This window comes from Vanacampus margaritifer, chromosome 10 (assembly GCF_051991255.1).
Source record: "Vanacampus margaritifer isolate UIUO_Vmar chromosome 10, RoL_Vmar_1.0, whole genome shotgun sequence".
NCBI lineage: Eukaryota > Metazoa > Chordata > Actinopteri > Syngnathiformes > Syngnathidae > Vanacampus > Vanacampus margaritifer.
Genome location: NC_135441.1, coordinates 21,625,592 through 21,648,925, shown reverse-complemented (window position 1 = coordinate 21,648,925; position 23,334 = coordinate 21,625,592). Strand labels below are relative to the sequence as shown.

Sequence of the window (23,334 nt, the reverse complement as noted above, 5' to 3'; positions counted from 1 at the left end):
AGGTGAGCACACACAAAATATAATGTGCACAACAGACATTTTTTTTTCCCCTCCAACAATGATTGCTGGAATGTGGAGGTATCCGAGTTGAGAATATGAGAGAGATTGAGGGAGAAAGAACAAGGTGCGCGACAAAGTACACAGTTGATGGCTTCGGAAATGGACTAAAGTTCCTTGGTCTTGGAGAGAAAATATGAAACACTGACCTTTGACGGTGACACTTCTCACGAAATGATATTGCTGAGGATCCAGAAGTTGAATGAAGAGCGTGACGCTGCAATTGCAATTTATCCCAGGTGAAAATATAACCAAATAGAGCACCGAAAAGATGATGGGAACAGATAGGCTGAAGGCTAGATTACCTCTGGGTTCACCTGAGGTGCTTCTCTTGATTTGGCCGTGACTTTGAAGCTTTGGTGTGGGTAGTGATTGTTTATTGGAGCTGGCAGAGAGGATGCGACAGCCCAAAAAGCATCATGGCAAACACCCTGGGAAAAAAAGAGACCATAACGATCATCCTGGCACATATAAAAGGCTCATATAAACATGCATCTGATCATATTTCAACTCTTTATTGGACTTGGTTTCAGTGTCTACAGGAAGAGGAAAGTCTTTATTATTGTAAGTAGATAACATAATATGTTTATTGGGGTGTGGGAGCTATTTGTACAAACACATTTTTATATTCATTTCAAATCATGTATTAATATTTTGGCACAGAGAAACGTGATTAGCGCATCTACCTCACAGTCAAGAGGGTTTAGGTTTAGAACCTTAGCTCAGAAAACTCTGAGTCTAACTTCTCTAACTCTTGGAAGTAATAACAAGAATAAGAAACAGTAATCTCCTAAAGCATTTTAACAGGGAACTCAAATAATGGAGGCCATGATGATGAATGTTGTTTCCAAGGGGTAGAATGTAAAGGATAACAAGAGGACCCAGCACAAAGCCAAGATGGACGCCTTGGGACATAGGAGCAGGACACATGGTGCAGTTTTTGATATGGAAAAAATAGCTGTTGGTCGGGGGGGGCTCACTCCTGTTACTACTGTCTCCTCTGGCCTCACGATCCACAAAGTGCCGTCGAACTAACATTACATGCAGTCGTAACACGTTTTATTTTATTTTAATATATATATATATATATATATATATATATTTTTTAATACATTTTCTTGAAAACTTCTTGGGTGGTGGCCAGTTTACTTGGGTGGTGCACCCAACTATTAACATGGTGTGGGAAACACTGCTAAACTACTATGGGGGGAAAAAAAGAAGAGAAATTGAGAAGAAGCCAAATACTTTTTCAGGGCACAGCAAAGTATTTCCAAATGGGGCTACACTTGCTTAACTAAAATGTTTTGCTGCTTCCAATCTTGAGAGAGACAAGTAAGGTGAATCGGCGACTGGTGAAATTATAATAATTAAATAATCAAACAATTATGCACAAACGATGATACATATAGGAAACAGGAAAGTTGTGTGCTGCCAGTGCTCAGTATAATGAGCGATATCAGAAGATGTGAAGGCAGGTGAATAACAGGTGGGTGGAAGCAACGGGGAATTGCGCTACTTTCATCTACAACTCCTCAGAAACGAACTGCTTCAGTTCAGTGCAGAGTCACATGAATATCTTCGCCGAATTGGTCTGATAACATCAACCAATGGAATAGATGTTCGTTTTTGCATCATAACGGTTGAGATCCATTTTCAAAAGTTTGCATTTCCTTCCTTTGGTCCTTCCTCGGGTCTCCTGACGGCCTCACGACTCTGGCTGGAAGTGTTCGGTTTAGGTGAACGGTATGGGATTTTTTAATAGGTTTTAGGTGAACTAATGAAAACACACACACTCGCACGCACATACACATACAAAAAAAAAAAAAAAGAGAGCAATGATGATGACATGTCAAATCCGTAAAATTACCGAATGAACAATACTGAGCTCTCCAGAGGAAAAAAAAAACAAGTTGCATTTTCAGTCTCCAAACCCTCGAGGGCGTGTTAAGCATTTGTCAGGGAAATGAGAGACAAGGTTACCTTTGTAAGCATTACATCAAAAGGCACCTCTTCCACCCACCATGAAGATACAAAGGCTACCGAGCAGTTAATGCACAAGTCACTTCATTGCCATGAATCACGTCACTTCAACGTGTCCTTATAATGGCAATTAGAAGTCCATTTCAGACCATTTTCACAAAAGAAGACAATGATATATCGCACCTCATAGCAGGGACCAAGGCAAGCATCATCTTCCATTAGCGAGCTTTGGCCCATCCCACAACCCTTCATGGCAGAATGTAACATATCTATTCTGCAAACCTCATCTGGCAGGGAAAGCCTCTAAATCTTGTTATAAGCTCAGAGAGGAACGTGGCACACCATTTATACACGCTGCATATAAGCCCTGCGGATGGAAAAGGAATTACTGCTGCTTGCTGTTGCCTCAGAAAAAGAAAACAGCTTTAATTGTCACACTCTTGCTCATTTGTGTGTGTGTGTGTGTGTCCCTTGACACTGACCAAAGAAACATTAAATATCAAGTCAATTGATTGTCATAATGTTTCCTGTAGATTTATACGTTGATATAAAAAAAAAAACCGGTAACGTATGCACTGTCTATTGTGAACGTACTACTTCTCCCTGTCATTGTGCGTGCCGCTCAGACGAAGAGCGTAACGAACGGGCTTGGGCTGAGCCCTCACTCACTCACAGCTCCTATGAGGGTTACTTTTCTCTGCCTTTGATTCCACTTCTTCAATCTAAAAGGAGTGGGTGATGATTGAAGAGTATTCCAAAGACACACTGCATGCAACAATACATCTGTATATAAAACAACATGCTGTTTTCATATCATCAATCTTGGATTAATTAAGCATTATTGTGAATTCTGTTAAACACGATACTGGTATGCCGTTTAATTGATTTACGGCTTGGCAATGCTGCCCTTCAGTGGCAGCTGACTAGAAGCACTTTTTTTTAAGGGGACAATACAAAGATGAGAAACAGACAGTGATACAATGACAGTCTGAACAAAATGAACCGCAATACATTACTCCAGAGACTGCAGCATTCTTAAAGTAATCAACTCCATGCTGAGAAAATCTCCCAGACATGGAGCAGCTTTTCATCTCGCATCATCATATTCCTATTTTTCTTCAAAACACACAATTACTCTGTGTCTGCCGTGTAATTCGATAGAACATATTGTTTCATGGTTCAGTCCAAATGACATAAATATTTTTGCAACAGTTTCCAGAGAAGTAACCCACAACGGTGATCCATCAAGGCCAAAAATGTAGTGCAATGGTTTGTGAAGTCATGGATGAACAAGTATGGAGTGCCTCTCGTGTCAAAAATCTAAACCACTACATTTGACAAGAACAAAGCTGCTTTAGGTGGTAAAAAAACGACATATTAAATCAAGTCAAAGCAATGATTTCCAGTAGGGGTGCTGTGAGAGAACATCAGAATCACTGCAAGAAATTAACCAATTTTACTAATGTGTCCAACAATTAACCATCCATCCATTCTCTGTACCAAGTTATCCTCACTTTAATATGAACATATATTTGTTCACAAGCAGAACAATTACATTATATTGGATGGTGGGAGGTACAATAAACCTGTTGCTTTTCATACAACAGAACAAGTTATGGAACCTTGTATAGCTGCATTATGTTCAATTAAGAAAATTCAGTAAATTTGTTAGTAAGTTGAAACAAGACCATCAATATTTATACTTTTTTTAATAATCATTATTATATTTGGTGGTGTACCGTGACATTCTTTATAGTGTAAAACGAGCGCATTGCAATAAAGGTTGTGAAACATTAAGTTAAAGCAGTAATAGGATATTTAAATGATGGGGGGGGGGGTGTCCTCCAGAGCCCCTAGCCAGCCTGTTTTCCATGTCTCCCTGAATCTGAATCTAATGATCAGCTCATCAGCAAGCTTTGTAGAAGCCTGATAACGATCCTGATCATGAATCAGGTGTGTTAGTGGAGAGAATCATGGAAAACGGGGGCTCTCGAGGACCGAACTTGGGCACCCCTGTAATAGACCATTCACTCCTTTAAATGTGATTTATGCCATTTGGTGGTGAATGGTGATATTACAATTTAAAACTATATCCGCCGGATATTCACGGGGGATAGGGACAGGGACAGCCCACAAATAATGAAAATTAGTATAATTGACCCCATTGAAATGCATTAAAGAAAAAATAAAGAAAAACGTTTTCTTTTAAATGCTGATAATTTTCTGTGTGTGTAAAAATATTGAAAAAATATAGCCGCAAAAAGGTGAATCAGTGGGTGCCTCACCATTGGGTCCACTGTAACAGATGAAGCAAATTCATAATCCCCCACCCAAAAAATAAATAAAAAAATCCCATTAGTCACACATGTCCAGTGGTTTGGCTTGGTTCCACATACCACCCACACACGATAACACAAAACAAGGTGTCAAAAATGATAAATAGCACGTTAAAAGTCTGGACAAACAACATGCATGGCATCAGTTACCGCTCTAGTGTGTTCACACTCATGTAATAGACAATAAAACAAGAATGAGGTCGCTAATATTTTTTCCATGTCACAATGAATAACAAGTGGGTATTATTCTCACAGCATGTAATCAGTCCCACTCGTTGCAGTACCGCAATAAATCCGTTTGATGTCGCCCTATCACTGCCTCTGATGCTCCCGGGTTTCCAACCTCTTTGCCCGATCTATAAACCAATCAGAGATGAGGGGGCGGGTCCTAATGTGTCACTCCAGATACTGGAAGAAGTTTGCACCGACCTGCCGCCGCTGCTGCTTCACCACTTATGAGTCTCCACGTAAATAAATAGCTGCGGCTGACTATGCCGAGTTAAAGAGCATCTTACTCGCGCCCCCTGTCCAAAAGATGACACGCAATGTACTGCCCGTGGATGGTTTCACGGGGAAAGCGATGCCCAGAGGTGAGCCCTGTGCGTGTAGCGCCAACTGCCGGAGTCGGAGCAGCAGTGTCGTCTTCCTCGGATTATTCCTCCTGTCACTCTCCCTGCACGCGGTCACGCTTGTCTGTTACTTGGACCTGCGCTCCGAGGTCAAAAGGGAAATAATCCACCAGAAGCGGGACTCCATGTTGACACTAGCGGGGAGCGACTCGGGCAACGCGGCATCTGCGGTATTCCCTCCCGGCCCCCTGCGGTTCGAACCCGGCAGCAGCCGCTCAACAGATGATCTCGAGGTAAATAAATATTAACTGGCAGACTTGATTTTTTTTTTTTTTTTTAACTATATATGAGTACACACATAGTTTAGCAGATTTTGTGTGAGCTGTCACTGGCATTTTTCTTTCTTTCTGTAAATGTTTAGGGAAAAGTATAGTCAACTTGACTTACAGGGTTTTGACAATACTGCCACAGCTTGGGAACATTGCCTATCTATACCCATCTGGACCTGTAACAGGTTCCCTTTGACTCCATTAAGTACAAATACAGATTGTATCTTGAGGGACATATAAACTCATTTACTGTGAGCATGACTGACATTCATGAGAATAAAATTCTCACTGTTTTAACTCATCTGATAGGAAACTTTAGTAAATATTGTGTCTAGAGGGCGAGGCAGAACAAGACCTCTTAAAATGTGCTGTTACTTTTTCTGTACTTTTTCAGTATCTACTAAATAATTTATATTGAACACTATCACATGATAGCATCATAAAAGTTTGCCTTTCAGTTCATTTTGTGGGATGACGGTTACAATTTGGCTGAATTCCAAATCGTTACTTTGGGGGCGTTCAACTTTGGAGGTGGTACAGCACTCTGGCTTTGTTCTTGCTGAATCAAAACACATTTCCAACACAAATGTGATGCTTTCAAAGCTCCTCCTCAGTAAATAGATTGTTGCACAAGCGCCAGGTTGGTTTTGCAATGAAGGTCAAGTCAAAGTGCTGGAGCAGGTGGTCAGCCAAATAAACATATCGCCTTCGAGCAGGTGCGTAGCCTGAGGCTTGATGTGCATTCATTGGTACTTAGATGGGCCACTTGGGACTGAAGCCAGCCTCACCTTTGGTTTACTTTATTGTCAGCAGTCGATTTGATGTTCATTATGTTGTCAGTGGCTTTAGAAACAACACTCCTCACACCATTTTACTCGCCAAGGTTCAGCAGCGAAAGGAGAAAGTTTAAGTTGTACTACACATTCTAATATCTCCATTGTTTGTGGCTGTTTGTGGCTGGCTAACTTTTTACACTGACCATTAGCCATTTCCACTGAAGCAATCCCCTTCGCTCCCGGCTGTTTTACTGGATTTTGACTGATTTTGCGAGGCCCACAGAATATTGTGTTCTACTGTTATAAAAAAAAAAAAACATGGAACCTACTAAAAGAAAGATTAGAGTCTCTTCTTTTATCAAGAAAAAAGTATATTTCTATCTGTTTCCGTTTTGCAGAAATCAGCATTAGAAAATAGCTAAATGTCATCATTATTCACAAATCTGCTTAGGTAAATCAGCTTGTTTGCAACATTGCCCTGGTTGATCTCTTATACTCTGCTGCCACCTGTTGGTCGTTTTTGGAATAACTACCATTGCTTCAACTGTTCTGTGCAGTTGAGAGGCTGCATCAAAGCCTTCTGTATGCTCTAGCATTATAAAAAAGCAAACATAAAAAAGTATAAATACGTCTTTGGGACACTTAAAACATTTAAAATAGAACGTATTTATACGTTTTTGGGAGCAAATTAGTTAAAGATCAATCATTATTTTACCAGTGTTGTTGAACCAAAGGTTAAATCACAAATTTGCAGAGTGCACACCAATCTCAAAGTACAGACATTTTTACTCAACATTAGGTATGTCTATGTTCAAGTAGGTGTTTATTTTGCAACAATTTCCTTCAAGAAAAAATAAACCGCAAAGTTGAGACTATCCAATGAACCTCCCGTGTCCTTCGCTAAATCCATTCTAGATAGGAGAGATACCCGTGGTTGAATCCGTGGAGATGGGCTTGGTATTCAGTCCAGATGGTGACGCTTCATGAGGTAAAAGACTGTAGCCCAGCTGTAAATATTTAAGCGCCCTGTGATGCTGTCCTCTCCAGATGTCTGCATTAAACAACTCTGATTACACATCCCACAGTTTACATAGTTGGAGAAACAGGAGCATGTGGCGTTTGGACGCAGCTGCCGCACTTGTTAGCTTTTGAGACTTTTCTTTGAAGAATCTTTTCTGGAGGCCGAAACATTATTCATCGGATTTTTCACTTAAGTCTTCATCAAAGGCACTTTAGCAGCGTCGCAACGATTTAAAGTGTGGATATGCAATAAGGGATGATGATGCATACTTGGGAAACTGGAGCATATTTGAGAACAAAGACATACAGTACTTTTTACATGCCAGATACAAAGTGTATTAGCTGTCGTATCACATGACATTTTCAATGTCACTTGGTAGATTTCAAACAGGTCGTCTGTTTGTTTTTTTTGTGCTAGCATCCATTTTCTCTTAATTGAACAAGTGTGAACGTGAGCATCAACGGTTGTTTCTGTCTTCTGTGATTGACTGACAACCAATCCAAGGTGTACTTCACCTCATGTGCAAAGTTTGCCGAGGAAGGTTGTCAGTTACCCACGACCCCAATGAGCAGAAGCAGTATGGAAAATGTAGGGACGGATTTATAACCAGGAATTGGGGAATCCATGTCAAGAAGGTAAAAACCCTGCCACAGATTGGCGTTAGCGTGAAAAGATGCTTCTGCTCAACTGGCAGGTAGATAAGATCATCTCCACTTGTTCTGTAGAAGCACTTTGCAGAATAGTGACCATTCTAACATGTCACAACAACTTTATATATTGCTACGCCTTTCATCTCGAACAACCACTATGTCACTCTACTGATCATCTCTCAATCCATCCGGTTTCTAGACCACCTGTCCTCGTGAGGGTCAGGGGTGAGCTGCAGCCGAGCCCAGCTGACTTTGGGCAAGAGGCGGGTATACCCTGAATGAGTCACTAGGCAATCTCAGGGCCTTTGCTGGTCATGTCGTTGCTTAAACCACAAGCCACATAAAAGAGTTTTCCCGATCAGACCACGGCTTGTTCAATGTTTCGTCATCTTCTCAAACATTTGTAAATTGTTTGCTCTTTTTTTTTTTTGCCTTTATCTCAGTCATGAGATATCTCTTATTTTATCGGATCGTTCCACTAGAACAAAATCAGAAATTATATTTTAACAGGAAAGCTGATTGCTTTTCAGATTTTGAATAGATCCTCTATTTATCGATGTTGGTCATGCGGTTGAATTCAGAATAAAGATTATACACATGATCCAACTTGTTTCATACTAAGAGCAGATGATTTTGGTCACGTGATATCACTATGAACACAAACACCGCCCTCCCTTCAAACAGACACAGGTACCCTTAGTGTGCCCTCCAATAACATAGTAAATCCCAGCTGTCTAGCAGACCTGCCCGACTCAGAACATTAAAACGTTTTTCCAGGCTGCGTCTTGCTCTAAAGTTTGGAGATAGGTGTGATGCAATTTTAACTTAAAAAGAATGCAAGTATTTTTACATCATGCCCCTCTCACTCTTGTAATCCCATTTATTGTGTTTTAAGGGCATTGAGTTGTCTAAGAGTGTTAGGAATGAGACTTTTGCATACCTTACAACAATTGTATGAATTTTATTTTCTGCTCAGATGTTTGCCTTTAAAGTCCTGCACAAAACAGATGTTGAAACATCTGGAGTCCTGTTAACAGCTATCAAAAAGTCAGCTTGATGGGGCACCAAGTCCAGCGTACATGCTGTGGCAGCACCCGGGTGGGCTGTCACCAGCATCTAATTTACTGTAGAACGGAGCCTCCAATATCAGGGATTAATCAGGAGACTCGTAAAAGCACTCGGCTTCTTACATGAAGCTGCAACCTTGTGGGAAAGATGGTAGCCGTAGTGTCGATTTGTGTAACATTAGGACGGCTTTCATAGCTTCCTTTGTGTACATTTGTCCATCTACTTTTTGTGGGCACGGTGAGAGGTGTGGGGGGGGGGGACTGCAACCAACTATGCAAGACCCTTTTTCCCAATGAAGAATTTCAGACACATCACATATTAATCTGACTCAGGACCAATTCAAAACGTGCTTAATCTGGAGTGTGTACCCCTGCTTTAACATCCCCTTGGGACATTTGTTGTCAGAATTTGCAAATGATGTTGCACATTTGACCTGTTGGCCTCACTGCTAGAATTACCTGAGGTTTGAGCACTCATGAGAAACCCTCATATGAGTCGGGAACACAAAAATCGTCACCACTTGACGGGCACCCACTAGTTTTCACTGAGCATCTTGTGTCTTAAAAAATATCCCTCAGTTTTACCTTGACTTTTCAACTGCAATTTTGTGGTTGAATTTCTCCACTATTCTGCAGTTTTGGATAATTACCGGTGCCCCTAGAATTCCACATTAGGGCATCATGAGTGAGACCACATTGAGGGCATTGTGGTTTAATAGTTGTGTTTCCCTCTGATAACCATTTAAAAATGTTTATGAATTCCAGTAGTTTGGAGTGGATAAATGAAGGGGAAACTTACTCTGTGTTTATAAAAAAATCTTGTGATCATAAAATTACACATCCCCAGGGTGATTGAAATTTAGTCATATCCTCACAGAACAACGGGGAATCGTGTCTTTGACCCACACCAGCAGCCCCATCTCTTTGAAGATTTGAAAGCCCTCTAATTATTAGCATTTTCTCCCTGGGTTGAAAAAAAGAATGGTTTACTCAATAGTTGGCACTTGGCGTACATACCAACACATTGTCTTCCCGATTTACTGTAACGTTGCATTCCTTTGAAGAGTACGAAGGCTATAAATGTTCTAATGAAGTTGTTCTCCTGAAATCATTTCATGTTACTTTATCTAAAACACCAGTTTTACCTAAGTAGCAGCCTGGCAGATACTGTAGCTTGTTTGCTTTTTTGGCATTCGGCTGCAGTTTTATCTCGGGCCAAAACCTGCATGTGGAATGATGATGTTTGGCTGTCAGAACAGACGAAAGTTTAATGCCATATGCCTGAACATACACCCACAATTCTTTGAGAGGTAACAGGCGCTTGTGCCAACAGCTGTAGCGGAGCTGTGGAGACACCTGCACACCAAATGAAACGCAAACATCTGGAGGTCTGTGTGACGATAAACCATAGTAGCCACACTCTCCCCCCATCAGCTTGAAATCCTCAGAAGGTCAGACATGTATATCAGCTTGTCAAGATAGAGATTCCTTGTTAGGGTCCCTGTCAGAAGGAACAGGGGAGGATTCTTATATAGATTTCACAGGTTTACTTTCAGTTCTGTACTATGGTGCCACAAAATGTCTTTTTTTTTTTTTGGTTTGCTTGTTTGTTTGATTCAATCAATTAGCTCAGCCTTATGCTTAGGGCACCGATTAGTGACAGTTTTAATCACTAATTTGAAAGGATTATTTTAACAATTATTCAATTAATTGTTGCATCTCTATTTGTGTTTGTATCAATGAAGTTAGGTCGTGTAGTTGTTGTTAAAAGCGTTGAGTGCTTTATTGTTTTCCCTGTGATGTCGAACAGCAGAGGGCGCAATTTAATTCAAGTCCAGCTAAAAGTGTATGCATTTGACTGATAAGTATTTTCTATTTCTGCTTTTTGTTTATATTGTGAAAAAAATAATAATGTCAGGGTGTTTCAATGAGAGCGTTGGATTTTGACTTTGTTCTCGGGAAAAAATGGTTATGAGATGTAATCTGTTTTACTGTGGACCTAATTAGACTAACTAATCCATAAATGTATTGGTTAACAGTTGCAAAGCATTAGCATCGTACTGTTAGGAAAAAGATTCCTAATCTTTCCTGCCCAACTGCATACTTGTGCAAAGATAAGAAAGTCATATTCTATCGTATATATATATATACACATATATAGACACAAGTACAAGAAAACGAATATAAATTGTCAACAAACAACAGTAAATGTATGATCCACTATCAGCAATGACATTGTTTTCTACCTTTAAGCTTCTCATGGAATTATGAATAACGTGAAGTGGCCAAAAACAACGGGCTCTGTCATTAAACATTCTCAGAAAGGAGGACCACATTGCTGGTAAATTTTGAAGGACCCGGAAATTCCTTTGGCAGGATTCAATTAAATAGCGTCATCCTTGAAATCAATCCGTTTGAGGATCCTTTCCTTGACATTGACATGCATCATTTAACTACTGTGAGGTGCTTCTCTGTTTTCGTATTATGGTGTTTTCAGTCTGCAGAAAACCACATGGAAGTTCTTCCAGCTTGGAGGACACATTTCTCTTCGTTGGGGATTGTGTTAACTTGAGTTATGTTCACTTCACTGAAAGCCAAATGACTAAACGATACAGAGTTATGTACAGCCTTTTGAACTAAGTTAAGATACTGCACGTGTCCCGGCTTTGAGGATGTCCATTGCATTAGCCTCCAAGCAGATGTTTAGTCTCTAAGTCTTGGACCACCATTTATGCTGACTGAACTCTTGGTTGATCAATGGGTGGTCTTGTTGTGTTTCCAGTGTGACACCACTTTCACTTCTTTAACTCTTTACTTTTATACTGATTGTGCTGCAGCTGCTCAATCTGTAAAGACTCAACTCTTTACGCTTTGGGAACAGAAGGTGGAAGGTTTAAGACTCACTATGGACCTAGAAAGACAATTTATAGAGCAAAAGACTTGCTACTGATCCAAAAAAATCTGGAAAGTGAAAGTGCTTCTGAACATTCCTATTGAGTTCATTGTTGTCTTCTTGGTCTGTAATGATGCAATGAACCAAAGTTCCAAAACTTGAAACATTCCGCTGCCATAGTTGATTTTGTCTTAAAGTATCAACACTCAGGTCAGCATGTCATCTAGAGTTCACTTGACTGTAGGTCGAGTAGACACAGTCAAAGTGCAACGCAAGGCATGCTCCTGAGAACTCACTCCCCAATGGCGTTCTTTTTTCTTTCTTTTTTTTTTAAATAAATAAAACACAAACTCACAACAACTACGTCAGTCCTTTCATTGACTCACATTAGCCCATTCACGCTATAACTGTGCAGGGATGGGACCAGGTGTCACATGAATGGGTAGTGATTCTCAGACTAAACACAATTCATGTCCTCCTTTTGTAAATGAGCGTGAGTTTCACAGTGTTCGTGACGAAGCGGATGTGCAGAGCGTCTACACATAGACAAAGGTGGCTTCAGTTACAGGATAGGTTACAGACCCAGTGGGATAACACAATAACTTGGCAGGACACGAATGTTCTTGCTCCCACATCTTTTCACCACAAACTAACGTTCCGGCCTGCTCATGTCTTTTAATGGTGTTGGAAAAACACTGCTCAATTGTAACCATCATCAATCATTATCTTGTAAATACAGAACATAAGGCGCAGTGCTATTTTAGAATAAAATGGTGTCTGTATAAATAAAAGTGCAGGGAATAATTGGTACCTATTTTTCCTTTCCTAGGGACAATTACTACACAGGAATAGAGACATCCTTGCCACAGAAGATAACAGAGGCATAACTCAAAGGGAGAAAAGAAGTCCCGGCAAGCAGCCAGAAACAGGTATGTGGTATTCCACCGTTTTTATGTTAGGCTTGGTTATTTTTCAGTTATAGTTTCCAAAAACTTCAATGAATCGTAGGAAAAAAAAACGGCAAATGCACCTGCAGCCTTTTTGAGCTGGCAAGATGTTTTTTTGACAGATAAATGTGTCCTCTAATTTAATGTTCCTTTGGAGGTGGTTCAGTAGTGTCAATAAGAGGCTGATGTACAGATTTAAGGCCTTTAAATATTAAAAACAGATTGTTAGTGGTTCTCACATTTGGTTGACTTTTTTAATACTTAAATCTGCTGATCCACGTTTGGTATTATGCAGCATGCAAGAAAACTGAATGGGATTGATTATTACTTGGATGCAAGCAAGGATAGATTTCACCACACAGAAAAACATCTGTTGATTTCCCCCTTTTTTTTTTTTTTTTAAATATCATATCCCTGAGACATCTTTTTGAGATTTCCATTGAGCAAATAGACTTCATATTATCGATCAATCTCCACTTTCAGTAAATAGGATATTGTAAAACGCATGGTTTTGAAGATTATGCACTTTTTCAATCAACCATGCAATCATTTAAAAAGGCGGTCATCATCTGAGACTGGTGGCTTTCATAAATCTGGTGGAACTGATTCATCATAATCGATGGCTAGACAGCAAACCACATGGGCGGATATGTTTGAATTAGCTTTAGTATCTTTTTTTTTTGTTTTTGTTTAGAATGTTAGTTATGCAAAAAAAAAAAAAAAAAAAAAGCAAACCCTTTGAAGTTTCATGAGAGAAAGCAACAAGTGCTACATGATCACAAAGCATTCCGACGTCTGTGGCGTGACACTGAATACTTGGGAGGAGGGGAGTTGGTGATTGTGTTTAATTTAGAAGAAAAAAAACTCACCTTTGAGACTTTATACATAAATCAGTAAAGTCCCGAGCCTCTAAACACTAATCATTCCCAGCTCTCTCCGCTGCTCATACTATACGGACAAAGGCATTTCTAATCCCAGCCTTAGATGTGTGTTTTGTGTATGTGTGTGCGTCAGTGTGTGTTCTCTGCCCTCCTAACGGGCACCAGATTTCAGATAGGGCTGCTCGTTAAGAAAAATCTATGCGGATGCATCCAGTCATGTAGCCAGAGGAGAAATTCTGGCCATATGTTCACAGGGGACTCAAACTGTGAGGTTTTAAGGTTAAATGGCCTTTGTAGTTGTAATGACATGGTAAACACAAGAGCAGCGAGACGGCCTTTTGGAAATAATTCTTAATCTGTGCGTACAAAAAAAAAAAAAAGAATGCTAACGGTAGGCTCACGCACTGACATGGATGCCCCACCGTCGTCTTCCCGCACACATATGCGCATGGCCGTAAAATAAAGACACATAAACTCACATGCACATTCACACACTTTCATCTGCATTCTCCATCTGGGCTTAATTCAAAGAAAAGGATTTTGGCAGGATAAAGTATCTCTCTAATGATCTTCTCCAGTTCCACTGCCTGTGAATGCTTAAGGCACTTGTTCATACAGATGAGGTGAAACCACATTTACAAATTGCTACACTAGACAAACCCACAGGACTAACTTCAGAGCTCAGTGCCCAATGTGTCAGCATGGAGAGAATACCTACACGGAATAAACTGAACTCGTGAGATGGAATTTAAGATAATGATTGGTACAAAGTGGACTCAAGAGCAATCATTTTGTTTTTCTTTTCTTCCAGAATCGACAGGGAAAGAGAAAAGGAAAGAGAAGAAAAAAGGTAATCAAATATTCTGATCGTTTGTCTATGAGAATGCTCAGTCATCTGGATTATCTAAGGAGGGTTCAACTGAGGGAGACAAGAATATAGATCCAGTTTCAGTCATCAAAGTCGCAGTAATCAGCAAGTTCAAAGACAAAATCTTCAGTCACCAAGAAGTCGAGTTACTTTTGTTTCGACTTCTGTGGCTGCAGATCGTTATTTCGATCGTAGCTGGTTTCCAATACTAACCGCATTCCTAAAACTCAGTAATCCAGATTCCACACACCATTTATGAATCCCTCAATCAATGTCTACCTTGCTTTAAAGTTGACCGTTGGGCCTTTCAGATCATCACTGTCGAATAATTCACTTGCACGATTTGCCAACCACTTTGCATTTTATCTTCTTAGGAAAGAAAAGATCAGTGCCAGGTCCACCTGGTCCTCCCGGCCCCCCAGGCCCCCAGGGCCCACCGGGAATCCCTGGAATCCCGGGGATCCCAGGAAGCAATGCCGTGGGTCCTGCAGGACCTCCCGGACCCCCTGGGCCACAGGGGCCTCCAGGCGCTCAAGGCCCCGCAGGTACCAAATACAAAATAGAAAATGAGTGGATACTATGCTACAATAGCCCAAACTCGAGTCTTGGGGCCCGTTCTTGGATTACACAGCATGAGCCTACATGTAGCTGTGTTCCCACGCTTGGAGGAGGCTCAAGTTGTCAAAATGAATAAACTCATCGCCTTAACAGTGAGATTTTCTAATGCAGGGTGTCAAACATTGTGTGGGATTGCAGAGATCTTTTTGTAGTCTACGGCGTTGCTTGTTTTGATTGAGTCACAATGGTGTCAGATTTTCCTACGTTGCAGTGGTATGGGCCAAAATCCCATCATGTCTCTCTTTTTGTTACAGGAGTTCCTGATCGGACAAAAACAAAAGAATTCCAGGTAGTGTGTGTCACCTACAAAAACAGTCACAGTACACGCCATACAAGAACACTGATATCAATGCCTGTGCATCCTTGTCAATGACATGGCATGTTCACTCTTTAGCCTGCGGTGGTCCATTTGCAAGGACAGGAAACGACCATCCAAGTGAGAGAAGGTGGGTTATCTGTTGTTGTAGTTGACGTGTTTCTAATATGTAGACTCTCTCATCGTTACATATCTTTCTGAATGATGTCAGCGGCAATCCAAACAGAACATTATCTTCGCATGTCTATCTCGACTCACTCATTACGCTCTTTTTTTACAAAGTAGTTCAAGGTGACGACCAGTCTTAACCTTTGCCTTTTCCTGGTTTGCTGTGATATGTTTAGACCTTTCTGAAGGCATCCTCAGGAACTGGAAGATGGTGTCCATACACCACCGTGTGTTTAAAATGCACTCTCGCTCTGGAGAGCTAGAGGTGCTGTTGGACGGTGTCTACTTCATATATAGTCAGGTAGAAGTGAGTACGGTCCTTGACGTAACTCTTGTAATTCAATGGTCATTTTAATATCCAAATCCTGTTTCCTTCTCTTAGTCATAAATTTTGAAATCTTGAAACCTACTTTTGTTCTTCCATCCATGTCTAAATGTAATTTTTTTTTTTAATGGAAGCCCATGTCAGCTACTCAACTATCCAAATGTTTCAGCTGGACACAATATATCTCGTTTGGGCGAGCCTTCAGTCTTTCATAAATTTTCTCTCTCTGCATTTCACCAGGTGTACTACCTCAACTTCACAGACATCGCCAGCTACGAGGTGATGGTAGACTCCAAACCGTTTCTCCGCTGCACCTGCAGCATTGAGACAGGCCAGCGCAAGTTCAACACCTGCTACACAGCTGGGGTGAGCCTGCTTCGTGCTGGCCAGAGAATATCTATCCGCATAGTATATGAGGACACGCTCATCAGTATGACCAACCACACCACTTTCCTGGGAAGTATCAGACTTGGAGAGATGCCATCTGCTGGACAGAACTGATAACTACTATAATCAGCCCTCTTATTGCAAGGGTGTCTGGATTTAAAGAAAAGGTTAGATCTGTGTCTTGAAACTTCCAGTCTTAAGAGCCCAGTGAGATGTGCTAGGACGACACTGAAACCCTGTGTGGTGATAAAGTTGAGGATCACTCAAGCTCACTTTCACAGCCCGGTAGAAAACAGGACGCGATGGACTGTTCTGCTTGTGCTTCCACTGATTCAGTGCTATTGGCCTTGATGAGCTGAATGTCTGTTTGCTCATCAAACAAATGTCACTATTTATAGTCGCCAGCCTCTCTGGCTCTCTTAATAACAAGGAAGGATACTGCTCAGACAGGTATTTTAAAATAATGAAATACTGTTGAAGGGTAATCTTGCATCTCCAAAAAGCACCAGCAATTACAAATTGTCATATTGTGATTTATTTGTACACTACTTAATTTAACTATATTATTACCTACTTGTGGTTTGCCATAAAGAGCAATAGATTCAAGCGCTAAAGCCCGTATTTTACCGAGCGGCAATGGCTTTGCCAAGGTAGCCGATGTCTGGTTCCTTCAAGATTGCAAAGCGCCATAAAGACGTTGGACATCTTCTGTTTGCAACCCTCAAAACGTTTTGTGAACGTCTTTGCGACCGTTTGTAACATTGAACGAAACCTGACGCAAACCTTCACCGCTCAGTGAGCTACGGGCTTAAAGTAAAAAAAAAAAAAGGGTGAGAAAATCCAAGCAACTGGAGTCAAGAAGTATTCAGAGCATCAGCACTATTTTTTGCGCACATTTTGCACTACAATATCCCTGCAGAATATCAGTGGTTTGTGACAGTGCTATTGTTGAGTTACCGTATGAATGCATACACGTGGAAAAAAATTTGTTTATACGTCTGTGTACATACTGTATATAAAAATGGGATATACTTTTGTAAATTGAGCTGATTGATGGATTAAAATGTTTTGTTCTGTCTAAATGTATGTCATTTATGCTTGAATAGCCTGTGGTTACTGATTCTTAAGTTTTTCTATTTTCTTTCATGTGGAACTCATCTGTTACGAGCCTTTAAGTGATGTTCTGAGAGAGCCCATTGTCTTTATCCCTAAGGATAGTGTTCACCTTAGCAACATTTTTGAAACACATTTATGAGCAAGTATCTATGTTAGCTGTATGACTTCCTCCATTGGAGATATAATTTAACATTACATTGAGGTTTTTTTTGGGTACACCGTTCCAGTGTTTGTAGAATAAAATATATTTTGCTCTCCAACAGTAAATGAAACCATCCCACTGTATGTGGTAAAAGGTGAAAGAGCATATTGTCAATATAATACAATAAGCAAAAAGTATTCTAGGTCAAGATGGATGTTGTACTACTGAGAGTTAAATCATTAGTGACGACCCAGACAGTGAGGTTAACAAAATGTTCTCTTCATGCTTTATTTTCCTTGGAAATTAATGCTGTCCAAACTACTCTATGACTCTGTAATATGCCCAGAGGGTAAATCAAGATAATACAGAGCATGTGATCTGTTTCTAATAGCTGAGCCATAAATGCATTAGAGAAACTAATAGAAATGGCAATATAGTTATTTGCGGGGGGGAAATAAAGATAATACCCCACCATAACTCGAAGTATCATTTATAAAATATGTAAAGATAGGGGCCTCACAACAATAGTGAGGAGTTCAACAGTCACTTGTACTACTTGCAACAGATAAGCAATGTAAGTCAAAAGAAGTCTCCCTTAACAGTTGGATGAAGAATCAAAGTTTCACATTTGTATTTGATAGCGGTTCTTGGGAACTCTCAAACTGTGGTCCAAAGAGGTGTCAGTGCAAGTGAAAAGGCTCATTTAGCAGTGAAACTGACCCAAAATAAGCAGAAATCTGAGGAGACCAAATCTATAATCTGGAAAGAATGCACTGGCCAGCATAATAACACAAAAAGATCTGGAAGACCACTGAAGACAACTTAAGTGTCAAGTGGATGATCACACAACTCTCTCCTTAGATGGAAACATTTCACAGTAACTAAACAAGTCGGGTGTTCTACCGAGACGCTTGGTGTATCATCGTCAAACTCTGCAAAAATAGATGCCTGAGGGTGAACATGAGGTCAAAATCACACTCAAAAACAGTTCTACCGTGCCGGCATGAGTGTGATCTGGGTATCTGTGTTATATATAATGGATTATGTTGAATTCCCCCTTAAGGGGTTTTAACCCTTCCATCAATCTATTTTGGATTTTCTTTTAGTTCATTATAGCTGTGGGTGAGTTGGAGCCTATCCCAGCTGACTTTGAGCGAGAGGCAGGGTGATCGCTAACAAATCGCAGCGCACATATAGAAACACAATCATTCCCACTCACATTCAAACCTAAGGACAATTTGGAGGTCTCAAATTCAATTTATTTGGTTGGTCACTGGAGATAGAGTCTGGGTGTGTCTGGGTCGCATCAAATGTTCCACAAAAAAGGGGCTTAAGTATTTTAAAAAGTACAGCTAATCCAACCTTCTCAGTTTTAATTATTAACAGTTCCAAACATTAACGGTTCCTCAAAAAAATAAAACTGTTAACTCTTTGACTGCCAAAAACGTTAAATAACGTTTAGTAAAATCCTATGGAGGAGTGCCAAAGACGTTAAAAGACGTTTGTTTCAAAACATAGGTGAAACTAACCATTTTCTATTGTTGATTACTCAAAAACGGAATAAGGTAGAAACAAACTTTTTTTTCTGATGAAAGATGAGAGTCCAATCTTTCATTTGGTAGTATGTGTGTTTCCATAGTCCAAACACATAATTTTCTGTGGACCTTGAAAGATCAGTCAAAAGATCAGTCAAAATGCTTAAATCGGCTGGCACCCGCGGGATCCCTTTTCTGAAAATGTCTGGCAGTCAAAGAGTTAAGCTTTCGTTTTGATATGGCAAATAAATGAAGATAAAGTTGAAGCCTGTTTGCAGGATGCGGGAAGTGGAGCTGTTTGAGATGATAACAAACGGGCGACAGGAGCAGGAAACTGGCTGCCTCTGAGATCCAAATCAAAATAAATTAAATGCCAACCTCGGTTTTAGTAGTCATACGACTCATACTAATTTAAAGAAATTACTTGAGTTTAAAAATATTATTTTTTCTAGCTCTCTTAGTGCATATGTGCCGCATCTTTGTTTACATCTGCTAACACCTCAGCCTGTTTAAGCATGTCTCTTTACACCTCGACTGTGCTTCCTTCCATCCACCTCCACACTGCTTGCTTGTTCTTATCTGGACAATTTTAAAAATATTTTCTAATTTGCCCATTCAAGAATACGGAAAGCATATACATTCATAATTCTTTACAAATAAAACTAACTAGCAAATAAAGTGGGCTAATACAAAATGTTGTAAACTGCTTCAGTAAGGTTAAAATATTGCTTATGCATGGGTCCACTATAATGGGTCCAACATGCCATAAAAACATGATCACTTCAATGTGTAAAAGGCCATTTTAGACATAACAGTTATCCACTCTGCATGCATTAATTTTCTAAAAATAGCCTATCTAGTGTCCACAGCTGTTTCCCTTCTTTTATGAAGCGTGGCAGTAAAAAGGGTGTGTAAGAGGATGACAGTAGCAGTGGAACAGCAGAGGAAACATGGTGAAGCACATGCTTGCTAATCTCCTACTACTATGGTCACTAGGCCATCAGCTTCAAACTGGGAAAATGGATGATGGTCCAAAGGTAGGCTCAAAGAGAGGGAAATCATTAAACTCCTCACGATATCTATTCATATAAATTTCTTCTGTGATCTTAAAAGTATGCCCTGATGATGATTAATGTTTCATTTCAAGGCGCAATCTTGGAGAAACCAGAACCTTGATTCCATCCCTCTGGATTTGGACGTACGACTGAGAAGCCTCGACCTATCCAATAATGTCATCAGGCGGTTATGCAAACTTGATTTGCCATACTTGGAGCAGCTGGACTTGAGCAGCAACCAGCTGGAGCTCATCTCTGAGGGAGCTCTCGGAGACCTGGCTCTGCTTGAGAAGCTGAATTTGTCTATGAATGCGCTGAACAACAACCTGGGCAAAAACAGCAAATGCCTACAATCCGTTGGTGGACTGAAGAGTTTGGACATATCACTGAACAGTTTGGGGTATGAAGCGATGAAACTGTATCTACGAAACAAATCTTCTCTTGAGCAACTCAAGATGAGTGGGAATTCTTTAACGTGGCTCGCGCAGTATTTGTTCAAAGAGAATGAAAACCTAAGGAGCATTATTATCGATGACAATCTGATATCAGCAATTGATAGCGGAACATTTGAACCGCTCGGAAAACTAGAAAATCTTAACCTGGCCAAAAATAACCTTGCTCACATCTGTGATTTTAAACTACAGAAAGTTAAATATTTAAATCTGAGTAGAAATTCCATAGAGTTCTTTGTTACCGCTGAGGATAACCACATGTACAGTCTTGAAATACTTGACCTAAGCCATAACAAACTACTTTACTTCCCAATTCTCCCAAAATTTAACCACTTGAAATACCTTTATTTAAGTCATAATCTGGTAGGCACTTTAACTTCGGAGAAATCAATGGTGTCAGAGGCTAATACCCTTTATAATGAAGTCGTCAGAAAGGGTGATTTTACAATTAGAAAAAATAAACTCCACTCAACCTGGAGAATGATGCCGCTGATCTATATTGACCTCAGCTACAACCACTTCACATCTTTTCCCCTGGAAACATTGAGCCTTCTCTCATCTTTGGAAGGGCTTGATTTCAGTTTTAACTGCGTGCAAAATCTCACATGGAATGTCCGACATGACAGTGCATCGGAATACCACAGGCAGCTCTATTTTCACTCCTTAAAGTACCTGAACATGCAAAGCAATGGACTTGTATCTGTTTCGCCGCTCTTTCTCAAGGCGCTCACACAAGTCGAGACAATAAATCTCCAAGACAACTCGGTGCAGCCTTGCGCTCCCGTGGGCCAAGTGTACAGCTCCTTATCGCCACAGCAACTTAACTTGAACTCATCCTGTGTTTCCTTTGGAAAATTAAAAAGTCTCAAACATCTGAGCCTTGAAGATAACGACATAAAGATTCTTCAGGCAAATGCATTCCAGGAAAGTTCTTTGGTGTCCCTCAACCTAGCTAGAAATCCTCACATGGTCATGCAAGTTGATTCACTGGATGACATAAAAGAAACTCTTCAGTCGTTGGCCATCAGTGAATTGAACGTGACCAATTCCGAACTGTTCTTGCCCTGCATGCCAATGCTAATGCATCTGAACATATCCAACAATAATCTAAATGTTTTACCGCAGAGTTTAAATTGCTCTCCTCTGAGAGAACTCAGCATAAGGAACAATGCCTTTGTGTCTTTGAACTACTCGTTGATTCTAGCGTTATCAGCACACCTTGATGTTTTGTATTTGAGTGGAAATCACTTTAGCTGCTGTGACAGTAATTGGCTGAGCGCTCTGAATAATTCCAGGATTAAAATGCCTGACATCACTCACACTGAATGCTTTACCGGTGACAGCAGTATCCCTATCGAAGAGTATTTGAAAAGTTCTTCGCTGTATTGTACACTTCACATGAAAGGGATTTACTTTGGACAAATCATAATAGTTGTTTTGTTTGTAACTGTATTGATAGCGGCGTTCATTATGTTCGCTCGAAAAATGTGTTGTCGAAAAACGTCATTCATAGTGTGACAAAAGTGTGCAGTGTAAAAAGATTCAAGATAAACCTGTATCAAAAATATTCTGTTTAAAGTGACAATGTCAAATTAGCAAGATGTGTATTTTTTCATGCTGTCAGAAACACGAGTGCAATGGCGGTGATCCTGCGCTGTCCAGCCACATCTACTCGGGCTGTGAAGCGTGAAAGCACTCACCGTGTTTCAGCACTCCATCCAGACCCAGCCAGCTCCCTTGCGGTTGGATCTTCCTGTCTGATAAGCCTGTTGATAAATTGACTGTGAGGAGAAGAATATACTGTATATAAGCAATTAAACAAACTCGCATCCAAACCACTAAGAAATCAAACTATGAATAGTAGAGGTGAAGTAGCAGAAGCCTTAGCAATGGATTTGACCATTAGCGCAATGCACAGGTTGTCTGGCTAGCTACTATGCATCGCCATTCAGCATTACGTTTTTTTTTGTGTGATTTTTTTCCATTTGATTTACAATCAACAGGTAAACTCGAGGGGCTGGTAAAAAAAAAAATTCTAAATGTTGGTTTCAACATGTGCAGTTAATAAACATTTTTTGGTAACAGTTTGACCACAGAACACTTCTCTTTCCATCCGACTTTTTAAACCACTTGTCCTGAGGTCGAATCTAGAACCTTGGAAGAGGTGTACAACCTTGACCGGTTGCTAGTCCATCACATTATTTCTATTTCTATATTATTTCTAAAAGGAAAATTGGTCTCAAAACCAATCAAATTGGAAGTAAAGTTACTAAGAAAAGATTGTGTTTAACCTCTGACCCTTTAAGTCCTTCTGTGCTGTATAAATAAGTGACTGTGTTGTTCCTACAACAAATCTCCCAGAAAATGCACCCTCTGTGACTAATGGTGATAAAAATTAGCAGTGTTCCGTTTTCAAATCGATGTGAAATGCTTCTTTGCGACCTAAACTGCCTAATTGCAAAAGTCCAGAATAGCATTTGTCCTGGAGCACATTGAGACCACTGGCAGAAGTAACCAAATAAGGTTAAAATAACAAATAAATGGAGTGTCATCTCCATTAAACCACTAATGACCCATTTAGTGAGGGATGGACTGGTTACAAATTAAAAGCAAACTTTTTTAAGATTATTCGAGATTATTTTACCACCTCAGTCAGCAATCCTACGCTTGTGCTTGCAGACACATGTCTCATTTTCAGTGATACTAGCGCCTTTAGTAGTGATTACAGTATTAATGGACGAAAAGTGCCAGTATGCTCTTGAGCAATAAAACAGCCCCACCCACATTTGGGGTACTTAATCAGATAGCAGCCTGACAAGTCCATGCAAAAGAGGACAGGAAAGTGA

General features: G+C 40.2%; 2 protein-coding genes across 3 annotated transcripts; both read left to right on the top strand.

Annotated features, from left to right (window-relative positions):
- The first annotated feature begins 4,816 nt into the window (after positions 1-4,816).
- Positions 4,817-17,229, top strand: eda (ectodysplasin A). Of its 2 annotated transcripts, none has more exons than XM_077577390.1 (8): positions 4,817-5,235; positions 12,508-12,607; positions 14,318-14,356; positions 14,749-14,919; positions 15,247-15,281; positions 15,387-15,438; positions 15,653-15,777; positions 16,042-17,229. In XM_077577390.1, exons 1-8 carry the CDS (start codon positions 4,909-4,911, stop codon positions 16,300-16,302), a joined length of 1,110 nt encoding a protein of 369 aa, XP_077433516.1. In that variant the 5' UTR covers positions 4,817-4,908; the 3' UTR covers positions 16,303-17,229. The 2 variants fall into 2 exon arrangements, with proteins under 2 accessions (XP_077433516.1, XP_077433515.1); XM_077577389.1 differs by having other exon boundaries at positions 15,653-15,783.
- Positions 17,230-19,931: 2,702 nt separating this feature from the next.
- Positions 19,932-22,183, top strand: LOC144058821 (transforming growth factor beta activator LRRC33-like). The gene is made up of 2 exons (XM_077577388.1): positions 19,932-20,018; positions 20,129-22,183. The coding sequence occupies exons 1-2, from the start codon at positions 19,932-19,934 to the stop codon at positions 22,004-22,006; spliced, it is 1,965 nt and encodes a 654-aa protein (XP_077433514.1). The 3' UTR covers positions 22,007-22,183.
- Positions 22,184-23,334: the final 1,151 nt, after the last annotated feature.

Coding starts and splice junctions, on each gene's coding strand:
- eda (XM_077577389.1), top strand. CDS start 4,909: ATGACACGCAATGTACTGCCCGTGGATGGTTTCACGGGGAAAGCGATG. Junction 12,608..14,317: donor CGGCAAGCAGCCAGAAACAG/GTATGTGGTATT, acceptor CTTTTCTTCCAG/AATCGACAGGGAAAGAGAAA. Junction 15,784..16,041: donor TCATATATAGTCAGGTAGAA/GTGAGTACGGTC, acceptor GCATTTCACCAG/GTGTACTACCTCAACTTCAC.
- LOC144058821 (XM_077577388.1), top strand. CDS start 19,932: ATGGTGAAGCACATGCTTGCTAATCTCCTACTACTATGGTCACTAGGC. Junction 20,019..20,128: donor AAATGGATGATGGTCCAAAG/GTAGGCTCAAAG, acceptor TTTCATTTCAAG/GCGCAATCTTGGAGAAACCA.